Source organism: Lepisma saccharinum, chromosome 1 (genome assembly GCF_977018435.1).
Source record: "Lepisma saccharinum chromosome 1, izLepSacc3.1, whole genome shotgun sequence".
NCBI lineage: Eukaryota > Metazoa > Arthropoda > Insecta > Zygentoma > Lepismatidae > Lepisma > Lepisma saccharinum.
The window spans coordinates 71,488,743-71,516,042 of record NC_139229.1 but is presented as its reverse complement, the minus strand read 5'-3'; the positions used below and the strand labels follow the sequence as shown (position 1 = coordinate 71,516,042).

The following is a 27,300-nucleotide window of genomic DNA, read 5'->3' as shown; positions in this document are numbered from 1 at the left end:
TTTCTTTTTCTTAAGTTGATGTAAATAGTACCAGGTTCTTGGTTTTGATTTCATTTTTGTTGTTCAACGTCGTTTTTCTGCCATTGTTAGCTAATCGCGACGATGAGGATGATTTGATGAAGTGACACAAAGAACATCCATGCCCAGGCAGGAATTCGAAAGCGGGGCCCCTGGCTATCCACTCTGCCACACAGGTTGGCTCAGGTTCTTGGTGCTGAGCCTGTCATCTGCTTGGTTACAGTTAGGTTTAATTTCATGAAGATCGCGTTGCGTAAAACAAAGTTAATGTCAATTTATTTGGCAATATCTTTGCCTTCGACTGCAGTCATCGACAAGAAAAATGAAACGACTAAGCCCCGCGACAGGTTAACCTTGCAGCAACTTTTCGCATATATAGACCCAAACGTGCGCACAGAAAATAGTTCCGCTGCAATACTGCGGATTTTCTCACTGTCTGTGATATGAACAGCTCAGCGGTTAAGGTGAGACTGGAACAGGGATGCTGAGTGCCGCTCTAGAGTGGATTGATACATAAAACCTGCTGCAAAGTTAACCTGTCGCGGGGCTTAGCTTCCGTATATGGTGTTGTGTGTTGCATAACTCTGCGGGATGACCGAACTTGTTATCGAACCTCGCTCATGGTTGTGAATTTAGTTGACGCATGTGAATTCAAGGGGTCCCGGGTTCAACCCGGCAGAAGCGAATAGTGTTCGACTTCCACTTAGATTGTAGGTCCCGACCATAATAACCTTTCTGTCCATAAACTGGGCCAAACTCAAAGGGGGAAGAGATTTATAGATGTCCCAGTTTTATTGCTGGTGACTGTACATTGATTGATTGATTGATTTACATGATTTTACTTCGCCTTTTGGGCCACTTTTGGCTAATTTGCGAAGATGAGGATGAGTGATGATTTGATGAATGGACACTCGCAAACATCCTGGGAATCTAGGACAATTGTAATGGCGGACAATTGCGATAAAGCCAAAATCACGGACAATTGCGACGAACAAGGTGACTAACCCACAGGTGCACCTATAACCTAAAAATGGTTATAATTCAAGTTCGTTTACAATCTACCTTGCCAGTCTCAAGCCTGGAGAGAGGTGTTCCCGATGGCGCAGTGGTAGCGTCGTCGCCTTGTAATCAAGGGGTCCCGGGTTCGATACCCGGTGGAGGCACATAGTGGTTCGTATCCCACTTTAAAGTGTAGGTCCATCCCGATTATGCCTTACTGTGCATAAAGTGGACTTAAAACACATCTCAATCAATCAAGCCTGGAGAAAGTGTGAGAAGAATCAGTGTCTATTCGAAAATATCGATACATAATTCTCTTGTAAGAGGCATTACACGGGGTGTTAAACAACCCTTCAATTTGATAGATTTAAAATGTCCACCCACCTGCACGGCGAGTATAATCCTCAGTTGGGTTTGTTTTGTCAATATGTGCTTGTGGATGTCCCTACATTCACATTATTTTATTACCGTTCATTCCCATTGTGGTGATTAACAAAAATGTATGAAGACTTGTACAATGTACCAGTATGTTTATTTTATTATAATTAATGGCTGTTGATTGTGTACAGTTAGTTTGCAAGAAAATTTCCAGCAGGAAGTAACTAAAAAGTAACTTAGTTTTCAGGTACCAGTAACTCAATTACCTTTAGAAAAGCAATTTTCCGAACACTTTATTATTATGCTTTGCATTGGATTCGAACCAGGAACTGGGCCTCTGCGATGGCGTAGTGGTAACGTCGTTGCCTTGTAATCAAGGAGTCCCGGATTCAATTCGGATCTCACTTTAAACTGTAGGTCCAGTCCCGATTAGCCGTACTGGACATAAAGTGCACTTTAAAAAAAAATCACACTTGAACAAGGAACTCTAGGTATCCCCGCGCTACTTCTAGACAAGGAATGTCTGTCCGCGACAATATTAGTTTTTTTTTGCATCCATTTCCGACAACGTCACAATTTCCGCTAAGATCCTGCAAACTTTCGTGCAGTGGATGACGCGGACTTCCACCGAAATGATATCACCCCCTTTCAGCGCCAGACGAATCAAAATGAGCCTCGCCCTGGCTACACTGAGACATCAGAAAAGGCGTAGCATGTTGTCATTGCACACACGCACCCACCTGGCGAAAGAGTTGTGTAAAAGTGCCACTACAGCGACGCCACCAGCCGGCGAAGCTTGCAACTACAAGACTTTTTAGTGTGATACCACGTTGCTGCGCGGCAGACGTTGAAACCTCAAGGTGTGTGTTCATTCGCTCCGACGAATGTCTCGCATGGAACTACAGTGCGCGTTTGTGTTTTTATTAAGTGCTAGGTAGCCCTAACTGTATTTATTTATTGAACACAGTGTGGTAGCTTTTTTTTTATCTGGAGTTGTAGCTACTGCGAAACGTTCCTAACGAACTGGATCGTGTGCGTGTAATATGTACGTGAACGGTGAAACTTTAGAAACATTGTACTTTGCTAATTTTGTGGTGGAAATAGCAATGCTTGTTGGTGTGGCTGCATATCAGGTGAGTTCATTAAATCTGTTGTTCAACAGTGTGATGTTTCTTGTACAATTTTTCTTGAATGAAAATCAAAATAATTTTAAAATTATGTTTATTGTACAATTTTTCTTGAATTGAAATCAAAATACTTTTTAATCACTAACAAGTTACTGACTTTGCAGCAGAGAGCTGATTCTAGTGTGACGTATGTGGATTTTCAATTCACTACAAGATTTGTGCAAATATTTTATAAATGTTGATAATTCACACCACTTGACAGCCAGATATGTTGCTTCAGAACTTCAATCATTAACCTGTAATGAACACGACAGGGCCAGCGAAAAGTGAATATTCGACAAAACAGTATTCAGCCGGCCGGTGAATATACTGAGAGCTCTAACCAATATATCAATGAAATGTCTTTATTCGCATTCGCGAATACCAGTAGTTAAGAACACGTGTGTAATAATTTTATTTCTAGTAAATATGGTTTTGCATTGCATAAAACAATCGTTGCCCATATAAACAGTCCTTTTTTTTTCTGTTCTTTGCAGGAATTTCCATATTTTCTCTAGTCATAAGGAACTGAATCTCCTCAAAATTTAAGTTATTCCAACTCCAGACATTTATCACTCAGCGTGAACATGCTCAAAGGCGTATAATTCGGATTTCTACTCCCCTCCCTCCTCCCAAGACGGGAAAATGTTATAGCTAAATAATATAGTTTGCCAATATTATCCCCAGCTGCCCCAATTTATTTATGAAGTCTGCTTCCCTGCTCCTATGTAATTGTAAATTTACAAACTTGTAATCTCGATTTCTCGTTCTGATTGAAAATTCTCAGTCTTGTCATTTCGATTGTGTGATAAGCATCAGTCTCCGGGAGCTTTATCGTGTCCGAATTTCAACTCGTAGTGGTAGATTGTAATCAGGCAGGTTTAAAGGAAAAGTTAAAATATCACGTTCTTAAGACTCGTCAGATAAAAAAGCTGTTGAGGAGAATTTGTGAATTTATTGCAATGGAATTTTCACTAATGTACTTTGTTTTGTTTCTTGAAGTCCACATTATGCTCTGATAGGTTAAAGTGAAATCCGAACCACTGTGCAATGTGCCCGAACTAAGGTGCCTTGAGTACAAGGCGACGACGTTACCACTACGCCATCTCGAGACCCACTTTGCTACACCGGGGGTGTTAGTATTTTTTTTGTCGGGTGCCAATGTACGATTAAATAGTTTATAACCCATTTCATTGTTTTGAATACGTGGAGGTGGGCGTTTAGATTTGTAAGCTAAGCCAGTAATTAGTTCCATTAAGAATTATTATTATTAACAACAACACGACAAATTAGAGTAATAATTATTGGGTGGGCTTTGGTCCCACGGGTCCGTGTAAGTTGGCACCACTGCACGCCGGTAATGTCCAGGATTGTCATGACACGTTGGACCTACTTCCTTGCTCAGCGAATCTGTGGATAAGTATGGTCACAATACCTCTGTTCATAAACCATTCCTGCGCCCAAACAATCGAATGTGACTTGCATTTCGCGATATTTGTTGAACACGTAAAAAAAACTATCATACCGACCCATGACTGGCAACATTGACGAAGAGCAGAAAGTGCTAATGACAATGCCGGATCTACAAATATTGGGCCCTCCCGCAAAATATTTCCAAAGGGGCCCCCTCTACCTACATACCTTTACACACACATACACACATACGCTGTGGGTGTGTGTGTATAGTATATATATATAATATGCGATTGCCGAGAGGTGTTACAAAGCTAACCGCCTATGAACAAATGGATTGCGGCGGTTTTAAGAATTCACTGAAATTTTTTTTCACGGTTAGTCTTTTAAATTACATATTTACTTTTCTAGAATGAAGTATGTGTAATTTGTTTAAGCAAGCGTAAAAGAGGGCTTCTTAAAGTACTCGATGTTAGCAAAAATATGATTATAAACTGGGTACACAACCCTACAAGTACTGTACTTCTGTGGGCGACCATGCTTATGGGCCCCATGGAGTGTAATAGCCTTCAAGGTGGGTCCCGGACAGAAAAAGGTTGAGAACCATTGGCTTGGGGGGAACCACATTGGTGTGTTCCAAGTAGACGCACAACATATTGAATTCAACACATTTTTTAAAGAAATGGAAAAGGGGGGGGGGGTTGATGTATATACGAGTAGGCTATTTGATACTGTTTTCTCACACCTGGAAAATGATACATTTGTTACAATCATGCAGTCGTAAGTTGTTTCTGATTCAAGATAGTTTGATGAAACCTTCACCTCTGCATTGCTAGTGAAACTCTAGCCTCATTTGATTCTGTCTGACTGCCACGCGGGAAACCTGGGGTGGGTGTCTTAAGATCTGAATTTTTCCGGCTTTGTCCCAGCATAAAGCTGCTCTAGGGCCCACCCAGCCTTAAATTAAATGGTACCCGGGGGATAAACGCGGCCGCAGCGTGGTGCTGATCACATCACCTCCAAGATGGCCGACAACGAGAACATGTGGGGCCCTACCCTGTGCCTTCATGGCACGGTGCTACAGAGATGCACAGCATAGGGAACTTTAACTTTACCTGTATATATTGTATTCATTTCTATACCCCTGAGTAACCGAGTTTATTTTTTACATACGCATATACGAACCTTCTACTATGTCAATGGCTGAGGGGCCCCTAAAGGCTTACTTGTCCCCGGGCCCCCCCTCACTGCGGGGTTTCGCGGCTTGTAGATCCGGCACTGGATAATGAAGATTTATGTGGTTCTGAACACCAATCGCTTCGAATTTTTCCATCAGTAGTCCATATTTGCTGTACGTAGTTCTTGTTGGCTACAGAGTGACGCGGCCTTAACATTATGGAACAGTGGCGTACTCGGGGAATGTTGATGGAGCTTTAGGTAAATGGTTAATACTTCTTGAAGGTTTACACGTAATTACGAGGTGGAGTGATTGTAATTGGCCCTCGGTTATCTTTGAATTCGTATATATTAATGTCACTGCTTAATGTATCCTTTTTATTACAAGTTCCTTTCTTTTCCTTCCAGTTCAAGCGTATGCTGAACAAAGAACTGAGTCACTTCTCCGAGTCTAGCAAATCAGGCAACCAAATCTCCGAATACATCTGTTCTACGTTTTTGGGTGAGTACTATATATTTTCTCATTACATAATGTTATATTTTTAAATTTCTTTATACCATAAATGTACTTTTGTGGCAAAATATAAAATATTCTATCTTGTGTGATTTTTGACACCAATGGCGCAGCTATAAGGACGCCAGGGAGGCCCACGGTAAGTCGTCCCTTCCTACTAGGTTTCTAGAAAATATTTTTTGTTATTCAGCGTTGCTCTTCTCCCACTTTGGCTAATCGCGACGATGAGGATAAGTGATTGATGAAATTGATGAAAGGACACCGGAATTCGAAGCCGGGAACCCTGTCGTCGTAGGGTGGTGTGATAACCACTACACCACGAAGGTCGGCAATTATTTTGATCGTCAATACATAATGTCATCATTACCATATACAGTAGTACTATACAGTATCAACTTTGATCTTCTGAGGATTGTGTGTAGCTCCTTTCTCATCTTCTAGTAGGGTCCTCTCCCGCCCCTATTTTTTCTGAAGTCTCCACTGCTTGATGCATAATTTAAACGTTAAAAAACATCTATTCTGTTCTGATATTTTTTAAAAAAACAACCTCTGTATCAGTTCCCATCCAGAAACCATTGTTGCGACTTAGAATTTCATTGTCATTTTTCAAGGTCATCTCCATTTCGTTGCCACATTGTTGATCAAGATAAGAGTTTTCAAAAGGCCATTCGGCAACTACTTCAAAGGAAAGGTGAAAGTCCTCTGCGCATCCTCAATGTGATCTTGATGTATCGACAATCGGACACATCGCTGTAGAAATGGAAATGATGTTATTTGAACCACACCAACAGCACAGGTCTGGCTGACAGATGACAGCAATGCATTATGCAGAAGCTAACATTTGAAGACTACGTCTCGCGGGCATGTAAATTTCCAAGGAATGGCAATATTTCTGCTTTAGAAACAGCCAAATGATTATTGGCTCTCACCTTCACAAGTCTCAGGCCAGTTTTACATATTTCTTTTCAGTTTACTGATCCTCGCCTTCTCAAGTCTTTGGCCAATTTTACACATTTCTTTCAATTAGCCCTCACCTTGTCAAGTCTCTGGTCAGTTTTATATTCTTTTTTCTTTGGGGCAACTGACGTGCTACATTATAATAGTGGCGTATTCAAAATCGCGGCTGTCGGGCTTGACTCTCCCAGAAATATTTTCGTCCCTCTGCAAAAAAAAAAAAAAAAAAAAGCAAAAAAAACAAACTTCTAGCACATGTTAACTTAAAAATTCAGGTTTTATGAAGTAATAACCCCCGACACTTAAGATTCCCTAATACCCCCGACACTTAAGATTCCCTAATACCCGCCGGCACTTAAGATTCCCTAATACCCGCCGGCACTTAAGATTCCCTAATACCCGCCGGCACTTAAGATTCCCTAATACCCGCCGGCACTTAAGATTCCCTAATACCCGCCGGCACTTAAGATTCCCTAATATCCCCGGCACTTAAGATTCCCTAATACCCCCGGCACTTAAGATTCCCTAATACCCCCGGCACTTAAGATTCCCTAATACCCCCCGACACTTAAGATTCACTTAACAGCCCAGCAAACACTAACCACTATGTCTAAAAAGCCTACACGGATAGGCTTTGAATATGCGCAGAAACGCCTCTGTTTTGTTATGGCGTTTCTCCATGCTGGCTCACGACAGAAGACGTGAACGACAACGGCCAAGAAAAAGGGGTTCGCCTGTTACGTAAGACGTGACGACGCAAAACTTTTGGCGCTTGTACAGGAGTACGCCGCAGGTTAAAAGAGAAAATAGATATCGAGTGAGAATCGATCGAGGACTCTCGTCAAGAACTCGAATCGCAGAAAAGAACTGGCCTTGCAGATAGATGCGAACGGAATTGCGAAGTAATAAAAATGAAAGTTGACCAGCACTGCTGTATAGTCACCAACCGCATAATTTCAGATTTTACGGGAAAAAAGTATCACTAAAACAAAACTGTTTACAATTTTTTTTAAAAAAAATTGTAAAGAAATTTACAAATAAGTACTTTGGTTGTTAGTGAACCGTGTTGTTTTGCTGTCATACAAGAAGCAAGGAAAGTTACGACAGTGGCGTGCCCAAGAGGGGGAGATAGGTGGGGATAATACCCCGCCCCCTTTTGGTCAATATTCCTAAAAGAGAGAAAGAACGCCAAAGACAGAAAAATATGGTAAGGTTAGGAGCGATTACTAAAAGAAAGTATACGTAACCCATGCCTTTCAAAAGTTTTGGGCATTTAAAGCAAAACTCTTGATAATTGATGTCCATTGCAAAATAACAATACTGAACTACATATTACATACTACAATCTTCATTTTGAACAACTTTTTTTGTTATAATTTTCAAGCATCTGTATCGTCTCTCCATTGTTTCTAGAAATTTTCATCTTCCTTCGGGCACTAGACTGTTTCAGTGGAGTATAGCGCACGCCATCACCTCGTAATCAAGGGTTTCCGGGTTCGATACCTAGTGAAGCCACACTGGTTCGGACCCCACGTTAAACTGAGCGTAACATGGACTTGCAACAAATTTTGACATTGTTTGAAGCTTGGCGTATTTCACCGTGACCCGACGTGACCTTGGCTTGCAATATGGGAACCCAATGCATCAAGAAGTACGTGACGCAGCTTTGTTTATTTCCATTGACCTCCCGCGGGGTGAGGGATGGCCGTGAGCTTCGTTTGGCGGATTGTTTACGGTTTCCGTGAATAACCTTTGCGTCACATGAGGTCCAAATATACCGAGCTGGCGCCATTATGGATGCGTGCACGATGCACAGGGAACAGGAAGAGGACAAACGAAATCCTGTTTATTTTCTTAGTTGCATTGCTTTACGTCGCCTATACCTCTGACATTGAAAATGTGCCGAGAAGCATTTCGTAGACGATCATGGAAACGCACCTAATCACTGCCAGTCGAGCGTAATACACTCGCGATATCACGTGCTTGTTGTTCCATCATTTTTGTATTTTCGTTATTTAGCGTTGCTTTTCTGTCACTTTTGGCTAATCACGACGTTGAGTATTTGAATTTAATGAAGGGACGGACACTCGCAAAGGATACAGTCTATTTTCAAGCACAGAGTCAGAACATGTTGCCACGTCCTTTCTTAAAAAGAACGCAGTTTTTACAAAAAATTGCTCTCAGAGTATGACAAAGTATTCTTTGTTCATTAATAAGTAAAATCAAATCCAAGTTTTAACGAATGATTTTTAAGTATGTCTCACTTCTTACAAAGCACTATACATGTTTGTATAATACTACCGACTGTTTGTGCAAAAACGTCACTTCTCACAATTTAACCTTATATTTTTACAATATTAAATTACAATCCATACTTTTTCACTTTTTCTCAACCCCACCTAACGAAAAGGAACAAGACGCAACATCGTAACCTATAGAAGCAAAGTTCTCAAGATGTACATTCTCAGGCAAGTCACTATATTCTCTGACATCAGGAATAGGCTAAAATATTGAACCAACACAGCAATCACCTACCAAGTTACAGAGATTACAAAATAGCAGGAACTGTCTATTTGTCCAGGAGGAAAGAGGGTGTCAGTTTAAAACTGGTGGTAATGGGTTTCTGCTCAAGAAATTAGGATGATCATACAGTATATATGCAAATATACAATGTACTTGCGCATTCTGTCCTTTAACTCTTTTTTCCCAAGCGTTCAAATTTAAATGTTGTCTTTAAAGAACCCTAAATGGATACTTTTGTGTGTGTAGAGTAGTGTGGTCAGAGGATCATACCCCCTTTTGTCCTAGTATTCCTTTTTTTTAAAAAAAAAACGTTGAAGGCAGGAACAGAGCAATATGAGAGCTCACTACTAAGAAAAGTATACCTAATAGCCTCCTTTCGAACATCCTGACCATGCCACTAAGCGTGGCTGTTAAACCTTCTTCCTCGAGGACTTGTTTGTTTCTTACTTTACATCGTAACGATGAGTGCTGATCGTGTAAAATTGATGGCAGTAACAAGGAGCATCCATGTTCAGGCAGGACTCGAACCCGAATCATCAGTGGCGAGATGGACTGAAGTGGTCGTGGGTTCATTGTTTGACATTCAACCTTTAAACTGTAGCTTAAATTGGACTTTAGCCGAGGATCATGTGCCATTCTTCATGCCAGGGCACATTCCACGAATGAAGTCTGTTTCGATTCGGTGCACTGAAGCTCCCACTCAAACATTTGCCGGTCTACGTTTACAGCAACAAGACAGTGATATATCCCTCTTCACGTGATCGTCGGCTGCTTCTTCTGTGTGCACAGTCCTTCACGGGATAACTTGCTACGTGCGTCGCTACTCGATTGCTTTTCCCCTTTCGTAAAACGAGAGAAGAACAGGATTTCGGCTTGTTCTTGTGTATTCAACAACCTTCTTCTTATCTCCTTATTTGCCCTTTGTATTCTGTTGCTTTTCGATGTTCGTTCCCGCACCGCACGGAGTTGAGTTTCCTTGCACTTTGTTTTTCGTCTGTTTCGTTCGGGTGTCTTAATTTTTCACTGTACATTTTTACCATGTGTTTAACTGGCTTAAACGCACGGCGATGAAAATAGGCTGCTGGGCAGAATTGCGCTGGTGCCACATATGGGCAAAGCGAGAGTGGGACAAAACTCGCTGGTTCCCGCGCACTGTGTGGCAACGCTAACCGGGCTGCGTTGCCTAGTACGAGCGTCAGACCGTCCTCTCTCAGGGACACTTTTGTGTCATCTCTGGCCTTTCGAGCAAATACTGTCAGTTTGTAACACGTGGATTACAAAGACCAACTCTATAACGAGATATTTCTTTCTCTTAAACCTCCGAACACACGGGGTTGTGCTACGACGTGGCAACAGCGCGAACTTCTGACGCCCGCCTAATTTCATGGCCGTGCGGTTAGTTCTCAATGTATAAAGTTTAATGACATTGGTGTCTGTACGTACATACAACTCCTAACGCATTGTGAAAATCGATTGTTAAAACATGCTGATAGCACCAAACTAAACCCCCCTCCCCCCAACCAACTAACATGCGTTATTTTCAGTTACAATTTCAATAATGCCTATGTTCAGTGGCGGCGATTGTCACTTTTGCCGCCGTACTATGGCTTCTTATGCTAAAGCTTGTCTACTAAGAGAAAGTAAACTGTCCTTTCTCCCCGCCCCCCTCCCATCCCTCCATTCCAGTTTTGTCATCAAATCGTCGCTACTGCCTATGTTGTTAGGTTAAAGTGAATGAGCAAAAGGAACATAAAGCGAAAGGAAGGAAAAGTTAAAGGAAGGGGAGAGGAAGTGAGTGAAGGAGAAAACAAAACAGAAAACCGAAGATAAGATGTAGTAAAATAAATTATCAGCAAGAATGTATGCAAGGCGAAAATATAGAGGAAGGAAGACATAAAAACTGAAGAAATGTATATTGAATCTATTTCCACTGCATAGGAAAGGTCATTGACATGTTTCCAGGGCAGACTCAAGCTGACACCCCCCTTTAGATCCGCCACTGCATCTGCCTGGCCATACGCCACAAGATCAGGTGCCGTAAGCAGTAGCAATTAATGTTTAAAAAAAATGACGTCAGAACTGGAGTGTAGCTCGTGACACACTTCTAACGCCACGTGTAATTTCTCTCGTGAAAGATTTTCGTGCTGCATTCGATTCAATTTCCCTTTTCATGAAGAGAAAAGAAGAAAAAAAGAGCTCCCCTACAGCATTGACGTCATTCGCCTGGTCGAGGTAGTTCAAGTTCACGAGGTCTCGGGAACGTCAAGCCGATGCTGACACCATCTGCAGGCCATCTCGGAAAGCTTGCATGTGATTCTACTAATTTTGCCGGTAACACCAAATTAACATACTGCACGGATGGTAAACGTGACTATTGATGAAGGATGCGTCTGGAATAGGCGAGGAGTTTGTGGGAGGATTTCATAATACTTTGGAGTGTTTTTGTTTGTGTTTTGTTTCGTAAATGTAATGCGTCATTGCTACAGGATGTATTTTCGAAGTCTTGTAAAGGGGTGTTCACGAGTGATCGATGGGAACGTAAGGGGATATTGTTTTAATACATACCGTGAAGTTGATCATTGAATTTGACGTCACAGTTGCTGTCCAAATGACGTTCTCAAGTGAAAGTACTGAACATGCTACGTGACTGATTGAGTTTTCTTGACTTTCGGTACAGGCAGTGTTTGTAGCTTTTAAAAAATTTTGTCCACTTTTCATTGAGTTAGTGTTTTAAGCTTTACTGGTTTGGTAAGAGAAAAGATTGAAATTTTTGAATTGGTACAATGTTTTCTTGACTTTCGGCAGTTTGTAGCTTATCAAAACATTTGTCCAGTTTTCATTATCCTGAGTTAGTCATTTAATCTTTACTGGTTTGGTAAGAGACTTAAGATGTAGGTTTAAAACGTTAACACGTATGACAAATAAAATTAACCTCTTTTTACTTCCTGCAATAATCAGTGCATCCCAAAGACTGACTGCAAATCAAATGGCGACTCTTGAAAACTCAGTTGGCGCCATCTGAAGTCATTTAGGTGAAGTAATAAAACTCTGGTCCAGCAAAATCCTTGACATTCAGTCTTACTCCGCCCACTTCTTTCGAAGAACATCCGGAGGGTTATTTCTTGCACCACGTAGCTACTTCGAACGCTCTTCGATCACAACAGAGGTGCGGCGTCGATGTTGAAAAATTGGCAGAGTTTCATAGGTTGCACGAATGGTCACGGGAGGGCGTGTGCTCCTTCTGTTTATGAAGTTCAGCCAACTTTCTGGCCCAAGGTCATTTATCTAGTTTTTTTTAGTTGCCTTTTTCCTTCTCTCCTGTATTCTCTCTGGAATTTGCTTGGCAAAGAACTGGACTGGCTGCTTTAGTTTATCATTCTCATGTAGCTTAGCAAATTCGTCATCTATTGAATCAGGCGATGATTCGTCAATATGTCCACTGCTGCAAGCCTAATTGTATGCACAACAAAAGTGAAGGGTATTTTTGTTAACCTCTTGGATCTGAGGTTCGTGTTCTGCCCCTCCCTCTTCCCTCCACGTTAGGCCCCAAATTACTCTACCGGCTTCATAGATTATGGCCCGTGGGCCAAACCACGTTTTTTCTCTCATACACCAATGATCCTTCCAGATGAAGGGCGCAAAGTTTAACATTAGGACTTTTAAAAATTGGATACTCCTGTGTATTTTGCCCCCTTGAGTATTCCCCCAGACAACAAGCTCGCATAGTGGGATCCATGAGTATTTCTTTGTTTTACGTCACATATTTATACCGTTGTTTTTTCGCGGCATTTACGGCTGTACAGTGGGATCCATGAGTATTACCGTGTAAATTGTCCATCACCATGTTCGTGCACTTTATTTGACCCAATAGGAGCTTCAAGAATTAAAAGAAAACTCAAAACAAGCTGTTGCACGGGAATGCTCATGGATCCCACTGTACAATCTTGTTTACGATTTACCGATTTACATAGATCAGTATTAAGTAACTGGGTCCAAGCCATAAACGCGATTTGCTGGTGAGTGAACTAGAATGCTTATAGACAATAGCTTGTGAAAACTTGCATGCATATTAGAGCACAGAGTAGAAGGTGCATGTTGTCAAGGTCAAACTGTAGACACTAATAAAAGCTGCATATATGAAAGTATGCCAGCTATAATGAGGAACCTGGTTTATATAGAAAGGCATATCATGACGCTTTTCACGCAAAGCAATATTATAGAGGCATGGTGTAATACTCTTTATATTGATTTGTTTACTCTCACTAGAGGCGGGTCGATATGGCCATTCTGCGGACTATTTCTCGCTACACTTCAAGATCTATAGGAGTAACAGTAAGCATATTCAGAAAATGGGATGTATTTTCCCTTATTTTCGTATATCCCAAATACTTCTAGTAGGATACTTAAAGACATAGACCACAAGGTCACAATAAAGAAGCAAGCACTTGAGAAAATCTTGAAATTTGGGTAAATATATAGTTTGTCTGCCTCTGAATTGGCATCACACCAATCTACCAGAAGCTTTTCAAGTCTAACACCTGCCTTGGGAATGGCGGGAGAGTCCATAGTCGTGCGTCATTTGTTTGCAGCCCCTTCTGGAATAGAGTTAAGGTACTCAGTTTCGGACACTGTCCGCCAGATGTTACCAGGTGGGCATGCTTACTATTTTGAGACGAGAACCCTTCAGTGTTCGTGTATTTTTAAGTTTTGGGGGCGTATTTTTGTCGCTATTTTGGTACACTTCGTACCATTATAGGAACCGAAGTGTGAGAACTTCTACTGTTCATCACTTCTCAGAAAAACGTGTTCTAGAAGCAGCATTTCACTTTAAAGTGTGAAGAATTTTCTGGCATAGTCTAGTGAGCAAGACGTAAAAAAATAATATGCAGATGCTTGTTGTTCTGATCGTAATTTTAGCTTGCAGGTGACGTGTCGTGCTTGTTATTTCTACCACCTGAAAATCAAATCTACGGAGAGAAAAGTACAGTGTGATGCAAAAGTATTGCTCGGCAAGTTGTCCATGACTATTTTTATTGATTGACTTGTATCCTACGTGTTTTTAAAGAACTGGGTATTTACATATGTTGGTGCAGTGCTTGTCAGCAGCATTGTTTTGAAACACGTAGTTCGTACAACAAAGAATAAGTGTGGCTAATTTGCTTGGAAATACTTATGCATCCCAGTCTACATTGAGTCGACCGCGTTGAAATTAAAATAAGTACATTCTTTAAGTTCTCCTGAGTGCAGAATCTGCCAATTTCCGCAAATATTTTCCGGAAAGTTTTCCATTCTATGTGATGAAGACACTGTTTTACACAACGATAGCGGTTTGAATACAAATGCTCAATGGAATTTCTTCTCGGAATCTACAGTGGGCGTAAACAAGTGTGAAACTATTATGGAAATATAGCTTGGAATATTGATGAATCCTCGTGAATATACAGTAAATCTCAAAACAGTTTGGTTTTCACAGAATAAATATTTTATTCGTATTGAAGAGGCAAGATATGTTGTAGCCTGTGTCTGAGATGTGTACGTTTTGCAGATGGATGAATTAGATGCTAATCAGCATTTCGTGTCGCTTAGATCATATTGAAAACAGTTGTTGCCAGGTCGTGTCAGAGCACGCAAGGTTGCAGTAAATCTACTCGCTTGATCTTTTGCTCCGAACTGAAACGCAAGGGAAAATGGTTGGAATACCGGTGGAACGTTGAGCAATTCGTTGGAACAAACGTAAGCCCTTGCACAATTTCTAATCAGGTGCCTCTTCTAAGATTAGAGACAACAATTTCAGTTGTACACATGTAATAATTTTTTAATCATGTAAAGCATTTAGAGTTTGAATTGAAGGATATTGTTTAAAAAAAAAATCAAGAAGCTATTATACAGCGAAAGTAACTAAAGTGTTTCTATTAGATATTATTCATGAGTTTGAAGAACCAGCACTCTGTGGTTCCATTAATTGGATGTACATATAGTAGCATCTCAAATATTTCATGAAAATATAATTCTGAAATTGTAAGGCACAAGTTAATATTAAAAATTACACTTCTACGGTTTCTTAATACTGTATTTCAGAAATTCACGTGCTACACTGCGTAACTCATGTGACTTTTCAAACTTTTACCACAAAATTTGTGGACAGCGCTTTAGAGAATTTCTTTGAACGAAAGCACTTCCAAGCATTGTTATATAATTTGGAGGGCTCAATCTCCGTAGCAATACCTTTCATACACGCACATATACATATATTAAGTATCGAAGGTATTGTTATCAATTCCAAGTTGTTATTTATACACGCGCGCAGGTACAGAAATCCCTATAATGCGAGAATACCGTTTTGATGTTCCGAGAAGTTGGCAACAGTGGCTTAATAGCCGCTCTGGAGGCGGAAACACTGAAAAGTACTAACGAGCCTTTTTTGTTTCGTTCGTGAAAAAAAAGAACACATCGTCGCCCAATTAAGAGATGGCGCATGAGTGTTATTAATGGTGGCACGTGAATTGTTTTGATTGGTGAATGTTGCACGTATTATACCAACCTACAATCTCTACTATGGAGTAACTAGTTTTCGACACTGTCCATATTTGGAAATGAAGCGTTGTGTTATTATGTCCGGTGCAGGCAGGTAGGAGGCTTAACCGAATGAGGATATGAATAAAGAATTTGACACTCCTTACCGTAAGGGTTGCCAGGTTATCGTAAAAAATCTCAGGGCACATTGTAAAATAATTTTCTTTATGAAAAATTCGAACTGGAACTAATTCGATTCATCTCTTCAACCCAGGTGTAAAACAATTAATATAAATTATGCAATAAATTAAAACTTTAATGCTCACCGGCGCTTCAATTTAAATTGTATATTACTTGAAATGTAAAATAAACAAAATTTTAGTATTCTTTAGATTATCTCTGCTCTTAACAATAATATACATAATATTTAAGAATACCCGGATTCGATATGCTGTACGAACGCTCCTGTTCAGTGCTTTACCTTGCGTTGTATATACTGTAGATTCAGTAACGATCAATCTCCATACATGGAATATATAATAACTGTTGATAATCTTTTCAGTGTAAATTAGTTGAAAAATAGTATCTTCCTGTTAATAAACTTACATTTACTCAAGGAACATATATAAAGTTTGTCCGCTGCACACCACTACTGTGAGTATATCCTCGCGGAGTTGTTACCGTGAAAAACTGCTGTCAGGATATTAAGCTAGATCTGTTGGCCGGCACCAAACTAAAAAAAAACATATTCAGTTAGATCTATAATAACGTAAATTATAATGGATGGCTTAAGCAAGGGGAAAAGATGGTTTCCGGAGGGAAGAATAGCATTTGTAACGTGGCAGCTTCGATTCTTTGTACTTTTTCTGACTACTTTTGTTGTTGATTCCTGTACTAAGTTATATGATACACGTTTTACTGATGACATTTATTCAAATGTGAAAGCCATTTTTTTACCCAGGAAATTCAATGTTAAATTGTTTTCATCTCAAAAAAGTAAGATTTAGCACATTCGTGGCTTCGGCATTGTGGTACGACAATATTTCTTGGCAGTCCTTATATCTACTCTTTATCATTTGTGGTACACCCTGAGAAATTGTATTTAATTTGTAGCCAGAATATTTTTACGTTTAATTAGCTATTCTGAAGTCTCTTCTTAAATGCAATGTATATTAACTCTTGTTATTTCCTTGAGAATAACTTTATCAAGTACGTGCATACAGTTCAGACAGGATCTTAGGCGCGTTTTCATTTGATCAGCTCTTCTCTGAAGTACCAGGACAAATTATGTAGCCATTTTCTGATTGGTCTATCTTCAGTTTGTCTTAAACACCCTTCAAATGAGCTGACCGAGTGATTGCGCTTGATAGCATGGTACCAATGCTGAGATTATGAGACTCGCCTGTTGCATACTGCACCACGAGGCGGGTATGTACAGTCACGAACACTTATGGGTTGTAATGATTCCATTGAGTTGTTGCAACCTGAAGTGTCCGTGACAGTTGAATCTGGCGAATCCGATATTAATACGACACCTGGCAACCATGGCTATGTAAGGTCATGGTTGCTCAGCCAGACTGGCGACAACCGCCGATCGCGTCGACCCCAGTTCGAACCTGGTGGGAGGGGCCTGGGGCATCTTCCTTCCTACCTTATACGGCGTTAAAGTCAAAGCTGTTGTGGATTGTTCGATGGGGCGTTTTCCAGTGTGGCGACTGCGTGGGAATAAATATCCTGGTGCCGAGTTTCGACTGCACCCTTCACTTACGTAACTTGGAGAATGGGTCATCAGAAGGAAACATTCCTACGCCCCTGGCGATGCTCTGGTAGCTCAAATCGCAGCCATATTAATTCTTTGTGGTGCTTGATGTTTCCATGTGCGTCCTTAATGACTTAGTATGCTCTGAAATTTGTATCTTTAAAGTCTCATGTAAGGGCATCGGTAGACAGAGGCTGTGCCCGAAAGCTCCAATTAGCAGGCTTGAAGTATGGTCTTTGCGGAAGTGACGTCACCTAGCGCAGTTCGAAAGCGCCAAGTAAACGAGCAATCGAGCACGCAGTAAGCTTCAATGCACACTTGCTCGCTTGTTCTTCATTTGTTCGAAGTAATGAAAGTTGAAAGTCCGCCAGGTGTTGCTTGTAGTTCTTGTGTTGTTGAAATGTAAGCAGAATAACTTTTAAAAATGCTACATGATTTCTATGTTGTGTGTATAACACGGGGAAAACTATGTTCTTGGTTTTATCCACTGATCGTAATTGGCGCTGTAGTGTCGAAATGCAGTTAGAAAGATTTTCCCTTTTAAGTCCATGGCTTCAAGACCACATTGCAAGCTCATACTCGTATGCTCTTGCACCTTTCCGGCACGGCCAGTGATAGACCTTCATTAATCCGTGCTGAAAGGAAACTTGAGTGTGTGAAATGTTCTGCTTATCCTCAATTACGCCAAACAAATACTGTGGAGGTAGCCATGTTGCGTAAAACAATTATTACTCGCTATAATTACTTTGTGTTCTTATGCTTCTCCACAATATTTGACATAATGTTCACGATCAATATAAATGTCTGTATTTTTTGAGTGAATAAATCTCTTGATGCCTTTGAAACCTATAGCTAGAGCATTTTACAACTTTGATTTCCGACATTACTCGCATCATCAAGGTATTTCGATGGAGATGCATTCCTTTTTTTAGCAGCCATGAGTTTTGAAGTCCACTTTATGCACAATGCTAGGCCCTAGTTGTGTTCCTCCTCCTGCATTAGACGTGTTTTTTTTATTTTTTTTATGAAAGCTGAACCAAAGAATTGGGATGCCCCATTAACCCCTCCCGTGGGCCCCACTGACTGCTTGGAAACAAGCTGGCTGCCCACCTGTGGCAATTCCATCTTGTCACGTGACACTAAAACAGAATTGACTGATCAGAGGTGGTGACAGTATCATGTGATAAGACGAGGAACATCACTGGACAATGTTCAAGTGGATCCAAGTTGTATGAATACATGGTTTTCCTTTGATAACACTTGAAGGAATATGATTATTCGTGGATGTCGTTTTGAGAGTTTAATCAAACACACCTTGTGTGTTCTCTGAGTAAATAAATCTTCTGATGTCTTTCAAGCCGTGTTTTGTAGGTTCTTCGTATTTCGATACAGGACAAATTCGCACGGCTCGTAATTGTTGAGTAGATCGTTTATGTACGTTTCAGTTGACCAATAATATTGGAATAGACTTTGCCGGTCTGGAATACAGATGTCTGTGATTCAGCATGACATTTTATACCTTCATGATTTCTCGCAAATTTCGTCTTGGGTTACGGTCTGAGCTGCAATCACTATTTCCAGAATTAGCAGAAATATTTGCCAAATATGGCAGTTTTCTTAGAAGAAAAAGAGAGAGAAAGGAAAGCGTAAGAGACAGAGAGAGAAGAGTAAGAAAAGAGGGAGGGAAAATGGGAAGAAATGATAAGCCTTTTAATGGTTAATTTAACTCCTGTGTCTAATATATGTTGGCTTTGAAAGAGAGGTAGCGAGAAGAGAAAGGTGGAATGCTTAAGAAGTGAGAGGGGGCGGGGAGAGATTGAGCAATTGGATAAAAAAAATAACAAATTTAGTGAAATTCATATTGTTAATGTTTGATCCAAAAATCCGCCATTAGTCAATCAAACCTAGAAAAATGGCCCAAATACCGCATTGTATTTAAAAAATATGTACTCTAAATAGAAAATGTGATGTATCTAAAAAATGCGTAACATTAATTTCATGCACATCGTGATTCTCCCACTTTTGTTTTTGCTTGGCACCTACAAGGGATAAAAAATGTAATTACATATATGTAAATCCGGGCCCTAGTCATGAACTCATGATAGTTCAGAGTACTTATTCCAACATGATGCACAGAGACCGGCTTTTCTGATGTGACGTAGTCGAGAGCTCCGTTCTTATTGATCATGATAGGACGCCTTTCCCCAGAGCCCGTCCTTGGGCGGAAACTGCTGCTCATAAATGGATAAGTGGATCAGGAAAGGGGTGGGGGGATATGTGTCGTTATTCCGAATATCCTGCATACCTAGCCGTCAATCTCGGAAATCATTTATGGTCGGCGGATGTGAAAGAATTGAAAAGTTCCTGCATAGCTGAAAATGCGTGTGTGCGGGGAACATTCCTCGGAGTCATCCAGGCGGTCCGATGACCCGCTGAATGACAGTGGTAACAGGATATTGGGAGAGAAGTTGGGAGATCAGAAAGAAACAATTCAGCCCGTTGGCATGCTCTATCATCACGGCCCTGCACGAAAACCTATTGCGTAATTGGTTAACGTGATGATAACTGAAGAAAGCGGCCGAAGAATTCAGTGTTTCCAACTATATGATATGGGCTCGAATCTGTACATTTCTTAAATCCTTGACTGATTTCTGTTGGTTGTGACTGGCAGAGAAACTTACGTTATATGTTTACTCTAAAGATAAACTTTATCGCAGAAGAAACTGTGACTCATTCTCGACAAAAGCTGACCACGGTGTTGTTCTTCCTTGCAAGCTATTGAACATTCTATCTAAAATTATGGCATGCCACGCGCTATTCATCTGCCTTCCATTCACATCCTATTTAGCAAGACAAAATATCTTACTGAAAGGTAGGATGCATATTTCTGCCACTTTCTTATGCATTCGAATTCAATCCAGTTATTTTCCAGTGCATCGCATTGTTTAAGAAATAATGAACGTGTGTACTAATTCTCTTGAATCTGCCAGCTTCATGTTACAGCAAACAATCCATTGAAAAGAATGCTTCACAACTAATTCGTCCGTATGTCAAGATCAGGAAAATATGGACTCGATCACTGGCGTACGCAGGATTTTTTTTTGGGGGGGAGTTGAAATTTTAAAGGTGGATACTACATAGTTGCCTCCTAGGGGATCGGCATGCAGAATAAGATATTCCGAATATTTAGAACTTTCTACTATCAAAGTTATCTGGGATAATTTTAAGCAGGTGTGCATCTACATTTTTTTCCCCCAGAGTTCTTCACTGCTTAATTTTCTCAAACTTGCGGATGGGCAGGGCCGGATTAAGGTGGGTGCTACTGATGCTGCAGCATTAGGCCCATTCCTGAAATAGGCCCAGATGAAAGCAGACGAGAATTTTCCGAAAACTGAACAGTTTTCTTTTTGCTATACTAACCTGAAAATAAATCTTAGAATGAAATTTGGAGCCCCAATTTCGGACGCCTGGACACAGTGTTACTTATTATACAGTTACTATTATTCTTTGCGCTGTGATGTAACTATAACGTCATTGTGTTTATTGTTCACCGAAGATTTCAAACATCAGGCCCAATTTCGTCTAAATCCGGCCCTGCGGATGGGTCTATAGCCTCATCAGCCCATCTCTGCGTACGCCAGTGGACTTGATAATGTAGCGTAGGCACAATAAAGCCCACCAATCTCTCCCAGAACAGGCCTCGCATTACGTATTAATTAACCGCGTCGAAACGTTACAATTTATTTAACTTCCCTCGCCTTCTCGTGGGACAGAACCATTATTCTCAGATTTTAATGGTTGTTCTTTCAGATCGAATGTGTAAAGAACAATCAGCTTTCAAGGCCACAATGCAAACAATGCCATCACCAACCGTAAGATTTATGAATAGAGATTTTATTACTACGTGTTGCCAGGGCATGTATTCCTGGCTGCAATTTGTTTGCATTTAAGTGCAAGGGGAGGTTTGAGTAGCATGTAGAAAGATAGCTGAAATGACATAATACCTGACGAGTTGGCCATCAATTGTACGATTTTAAGGAATTAGAATCGCATTGTTTTGTTTGAATCATTGAACCTCGCTTTGCGTAAAACGCACGTGGTTGAATGTGATTGTGGACAATTTGTCTCGTAGCGTGCAAGAGCCACTTCTAGGGTCACTCATGACGTGTTTCAATAGTTGAACCTCGCTTTGCGTAAAATGAACATGGTTGTGTGTGATTGTAGACAATTTATCTCGTATTATATTTGAAGCTGACGGTCAAGGGCTTCTGATGATGTGTTTGGATCGTTGAACCTCGCTTTGCATAAAACAAACATGTTTGAATGTGATCGTGGATAATTTGTCTCGTATTATATTTGTAACTGACTATACAATCAATGGTCTGCAAGGGCTACTTCATAAAAGGGAAATGTATGTGCACCATCTAAGCACCTCCAAATATATAGGATTTAGTAACGTTTGAAGAAGACTGTTACTATTTTCATTAATTGCTAACACTGTGCGTACATGTCCCTGAGTAGTGCAGTGGGATGAACAAATATTGTTCGGCAAATTGTCCATCATTATTTTCATTAATTTTTCTCTTGCATCCTACGTGTTTTTAAGGAATGGATTTTTACGTGTGATGATACAAGGGTTATTTAGCAGCTTTTTTAGGGTTTACTTCCAATTCTTGAAGATCTCATTGGTTAAAACAAAGATAATAATTTGCTTGATAATACTTTTGCTCCCCACTGTACTCTCATTATTATGCAGATAACTCTATTTCTGGCTTATCTTTAGCTCTCATAATACTGCTCCCTTTCAGCAACAGTAGGATTATTGCCCGAGCTGTTATTTTTAACATCCATCGTTCCAGTGGCGTACGCAAGGGGGGGGTTACGGGGTTTAAACCCCCCCCCCTTGAGCTTGTGAAATGTTATGAAAAATGCTGTGGAAAAAAAATAATTAAATGGCCAACTTACCACAGTCAAAGATCTAGGACAATACTATTACTATTACTACTACTAATAATAATAACAATAATAAAAATAATAATAATTTGAATTATTATTTCCATGCAACACGAAGAAAAAAGCACAGTATTCCAAACACATGCTTCTTTCAGAGAGAAAGCCTTGAAAATTAACATGTATTCTTGAAAATAAAATATGAGGGCAACTATGATTTAAAAGAGAGAAAGCTTGTTTTGTATCTCAGTTGCAACAATGTTCAATACACTGGCGTACTCAGGATTTTTTTTTTTCGGGATGGGCTGGAATAGTAAATGTGGATAGCACGTGGCTTCGTTTTGGAGGGCAGGATGCATAATAAAATATTTCGTATTTTTGGAGCTTTTCAGTCTATTAAAATCGTATTCAAAGACAAAAATGGTAATCGGGATTCACTTGAAAAGAGGTTTCGCATTTACACATTTTGATTTTTTAAAGTTCTTAACGGATTTTTATTTGAAAATTCTGATTTTCTCAAAATTTCGGTAGGGGCTGCAACCTCATCAGCCACCCCTCTACGTACGCCAATATTCAATGAACATGTATTTTTTTGTGTGAACAATGAGAATTAACTAAAGAAAGTTCTTGGTTCGTTGTAAGCGGCTAATGTATAGACAAAGGCTAGGAGGACAAGAACAGTAACCAGTCCGCCTTCCCATTGTTTACCGCAGCATGTTTGAATGTCTCTCTTTTAAAATGTCTCACCTTGTTGACTAGACATTTATTCAAACGACAATAAGCTTAACTATTGTAAAATGTTTTGTTGTCAAGAACAGAGAGACAATCCACATGTGAATTATCGGGGACATTTATGCGGGGAAGAAGCCGGAAAAATTCCAACCAATTCCGGGAATCGAACCCGGATCTCACGCGTGGCTGTCAGACGCTCTACCGACCAGACTACCGCAGCTCCTTGGATGAGTTCCATACTTTGATTATTTTAATTTTTTTAAATATATTTTCTTGTTTTTATGGATTTTCTTCACACCTCGTCTCACCTCGTTGACCAGACAATTATTTCGTAACAAAGAAACAAAGAAATGCTCGCAGAATTTGATAAAAATCGAATGACTAGAAAGTGATATTGTTCTATTGCTTTCGTAAATACTATATTTATGTAGATCTCTAGTACTTAATAGTAGTAGTGGTATTAGTAGTATTATTAGTAGTAATTCAGATAATTAATTAATTATAAGTATTATTAATTAATTGTGATTATTATTATTTAATTAAAGTATAATAAAACAATGGTAATGTGAATTTGGAGAAAGTTTTAGAAATAACCCCCCCCTTGATAAAATCCTGCGTACGCTACTGCATCGTTCCATTTTATCTCTTCTCTCCCCGTGCAAGGGACCTTCACCTTCACAGAGAGGCGAAACATTAAAACTGGTTGGCACGCGCGGGCAAGATTTCGTCACATCCTCCTAACAATCGCTTGTGTGTTCAGTTCGAGGGTCCCTGTTTTGCGTAATACTTGAAAACGATTCGTAGCACTTGTACAGTGTGATCCATGAGTATTACCGTGCAAATTGTCCATCACCATGTTCGTGCACTTTACTTGACCCAATAAGAGCTTCAAGAATTAAAAGAAAACTCAAAACAAGTTGTTGACAACTTCTGCACCATCATGTATAAAAATTCATCGCTTAAGAACACAGGATGTAAAAGAAAAATTAATGAAAAAATCATGACGATTTGCCGAGCAATACTAGTGGATCCCCCTGTACCAGATTTGAACATAGGACTTTTATTATCACATTGCGATATGGTGTAGGCCACCAAGGTCTATAGATAGCACCGTTTAAAGTGCTATACTATTGGTTATCTACATACATTTATTCGCAGTGTTCTGTAAAGGTAAATTGAGCGCAAACCATTATAAATTGGGCTTTTGTGGAAAATTTTAAGGAAATGTTCGCTAAAATTTTGGATGCGTTGATGGAAATGTAAGTTAGGGCGAGACTAAAATTGCCCCCACTCCTAAGTGTGATTTCTATGTTTGCAACTGACAGAGGCCGGGACTTGAAATTAGGCTTTAGGTGGCAACGTCATAAGTCCAATGTTGAGTCGAGATCTCGACAAAACTCGTCGACCACAGCTCTATGAAAATATGAAGTTGGAAAGTTTACTCGAACTAAGAAGGAACGATCAGTTCTACTAAATTAGCACCGAACATGAATTCTCAATAAGCAGTGAGTGAGAATTGTGGATTTAAGCCAAGAATAACAGAGAGAGAAGTAATCACGTTCCAGAACCACACGTGCTAAAACTGGCTAAAGAGACGGTGGATTTCAAAATCTTCTTTTCTTCATTCGTTCCGAACGTAGAAGTCAGCACGTGGTCAATGCAGAGAATTTACCCTGTGGGGAACGCGCCCCGCAAAGCGACCAAACACGATTGCGTCTGCCCTGTGACGTCAATATCGAACCCGCGCTGACGTCATTGTGATGCTGCTGCCACCTGGGGAGGGTCGATTCCGTGGTGCACGCGACCAATTAACGAAGGGAAAAGCTATTCTTCCCTGATATCGCTTTATAACCCAAGTTATTTTTCATATTACAGAAATGATTGCTCCAAGCCTTTTTTAATGTGGTGCTTCACCCAGAAAGAGCCATTCATCGCGGCTATTTTTTAAAACGATTTAGTTTTTAGGACCGTGTGCTAATTGAGCATTTACTCGTACCTGGGAAGGCATTTAATTAGGTCGTAATGGATTAAATTGTATTCAATATCAGGTAGGGCTGAGCCGATACTGATGTATCGGTATCGATGAGTATCGGTTGACTTTCTTTTACCGATACCAAAGATTTTCAGTGGCTAGAAGAGCGGGCAAAGGCAACAGCTCGTCTTAACATTTGTCCTTTTTAAAAGTTCGTTCACCCTTCCTTGTGACAGATTGGGAGACCAGCACAGGAAGTTCCATAGATTTTCCTAGAAACACTGGATAAAACCCCACCCGCCTGGGAAGCAGATGTCAAGATCAAAGGCCAGTGGCGTCTCGTCCCTTGGGGCTTCCGGGGCTTAGCCCCTAAAGAAAAACGGACGTATTGACGTAATTATCCATCACCATAACGCATAACTATCACACAGTCTTTTAAAAGGCGATTTTTACCCATGTAAATTCGTCGTCTGCTGCAATGGATACGACAGCGCTCCTAGCGGCATTGATGTCAATTATCGCTTTCCGGGGCTCGTCGCAAAGGAAGGCGTGGGCTACACCCACCTACGCTACAGTGAAGGTCACATGCTAGCAGAGAGAGGAGGGTAGAGTCCAGTGGATTTGAGTGCTGATTCGGGGCTAGTTCCTTCGCGTCGCGTTCGATCTCGCGTGTTGTTCTGTAGTGTTGTGGTGGCTTTCATTCGCTATGTTTGAGTGAGTTTGGCAGGGTTGATGTTCGAACACAAATTGATGAAGGACATAGGCTGTCAATTACAAGACACAATGAATTTGTCCGGAAAAATAGGCATATATTAAATAGAATTATCGATTGCTTAAAATTCTGTGGTCGACATGAACTTGCTCTACGAGGACATAATGAAAGAGAACAATCTTTAAACAGAGGCATCTTCCCAGATTTATTATCCCTTCATAGAAGAAGGAAAACTAAAGAGGGAACTTCGTGTTCTTTATTGTAGTGAAGAGTTGAAACACATAATCTCGATCAGTAGATTGCATTCATTTTTTATTTAATTATTTAGAGGGTACGTTTTCAGAAACAGTAAAAATGACAAACATAGTTTTAATAACTCCAGTGGCAACAGCTGAATCTGAACGATGTTGCAGCACATTGAAGCGTATTAAAACCTGCTGAAGAAATGCAATGGGACAAGACAGACCAAATGCCTTGACACTTGCTTACAATAGAGAAAGAATACCTTTCAAACATAGAGGGCTTCAACGAAAAAGTAATAACAAAATTTGCTGAGCAGAAGAACAGGAGTCAACGTTCGTAGAAAGGTATGTTTCACAACAATACCTGTTTCTTTTGTAATCATGTGAATTGTCATTATATTTTTAATTCTTTAAAAAATAAGCCCCGGCCAAATTTGAGGCCACGAGACGCCACTGTCAAAGGCATGGGTATTTTAAGTGAATTCTGAACCTAAACGTGACCATGAGGGCATGGGACTGTTTAGTTAACGATGTGGGAAATCAACCATTCATTGCCAATTCTTGCTTGAAGCTCGTGGTCGTAAGATAGGTGGATGATTTTAACCCCTCGCCACGCTAAAGCCGGGTCAGGTAGTTGCGGAGTTCTTGGAAAAGGGGTGTGAAGGTCACTGTGAAATTAGCTTTATATTATCTAATTCAAGCGCGAACGGGAATCAGCAATTTATACTTATCCTCTTCACTTCTGTCTTTCGTGTGACTGCCGGTATCGGCCAATGATGGCTATTTATTTCCGCCGAAAGATGGCTCCCTTGGCGGAGTGGTTAGCACATCGCGCTACGACGCCAGGGTTCGAATCCCGGCCTGGGCATGGATGTTTGGGAGTGTTACATCATCACTCATCCCCATCTTCGCAAATTAGTCAAAAGTGGCAAAAAAAAAAAAGCGAAGTAAAATAAAGCCAATCAATCAATAATTTCCGCCGAGATTAGATTGGGAACATGCGGTTTTGAATGACAGTACTAAGAAAGATAAGTTAAGGGACTGGACCTACATTTTAAAGTTGGACCCGAACCAGTATGTACCTCCACTGAGTATCGAACCCGCGATCTATTGATTACAAGGCGACGGCGACACCATCGGAGAGGCCCCTCTAAAGATTTATGTACACAACCACTTACAATAATCGACAAAATATTTAGCAGGAACTTTACTTTTCATCAAATGGACGTACCATCATTCTTTTTGTCATTTAATAAATATTTACTTCTTTGGTATAAAT

At 40.3% G+C, this 27,300-nt stretch overlaps 1 protein-coding gene across 12 annotated transcripts in view; it reads left to right on the top strand.

The window, feature by feature from the left end:
• The window catches only part of dnc (phosphodiesterase dunce), an 865,583-nt gene that overhangs the window by 793,855 nt on the left and 44,428 nt on the right, over nucleotides 1-27,300 (top strand). For 11 of the 12 annotated variants that reach the window (XM_083132916.1, XM_083132909.1, XM_083132866.1 and 8 more), the window contains one exon: nucleotides 5,559-5,652. In XM_083132916.1, coding sequence (XP_082989042.1) covers nucleotides 5,559-5,652 — 94 coding nt within the window. Of the gene's footprint in view, nucleotides 1-2,233; nucleotides 2,529-5,558; nucleotides 5,653-27,300 lie in introns of those variants that run through there. The other variant, XM_083132940.1, reaches the window with a different exon arrangement.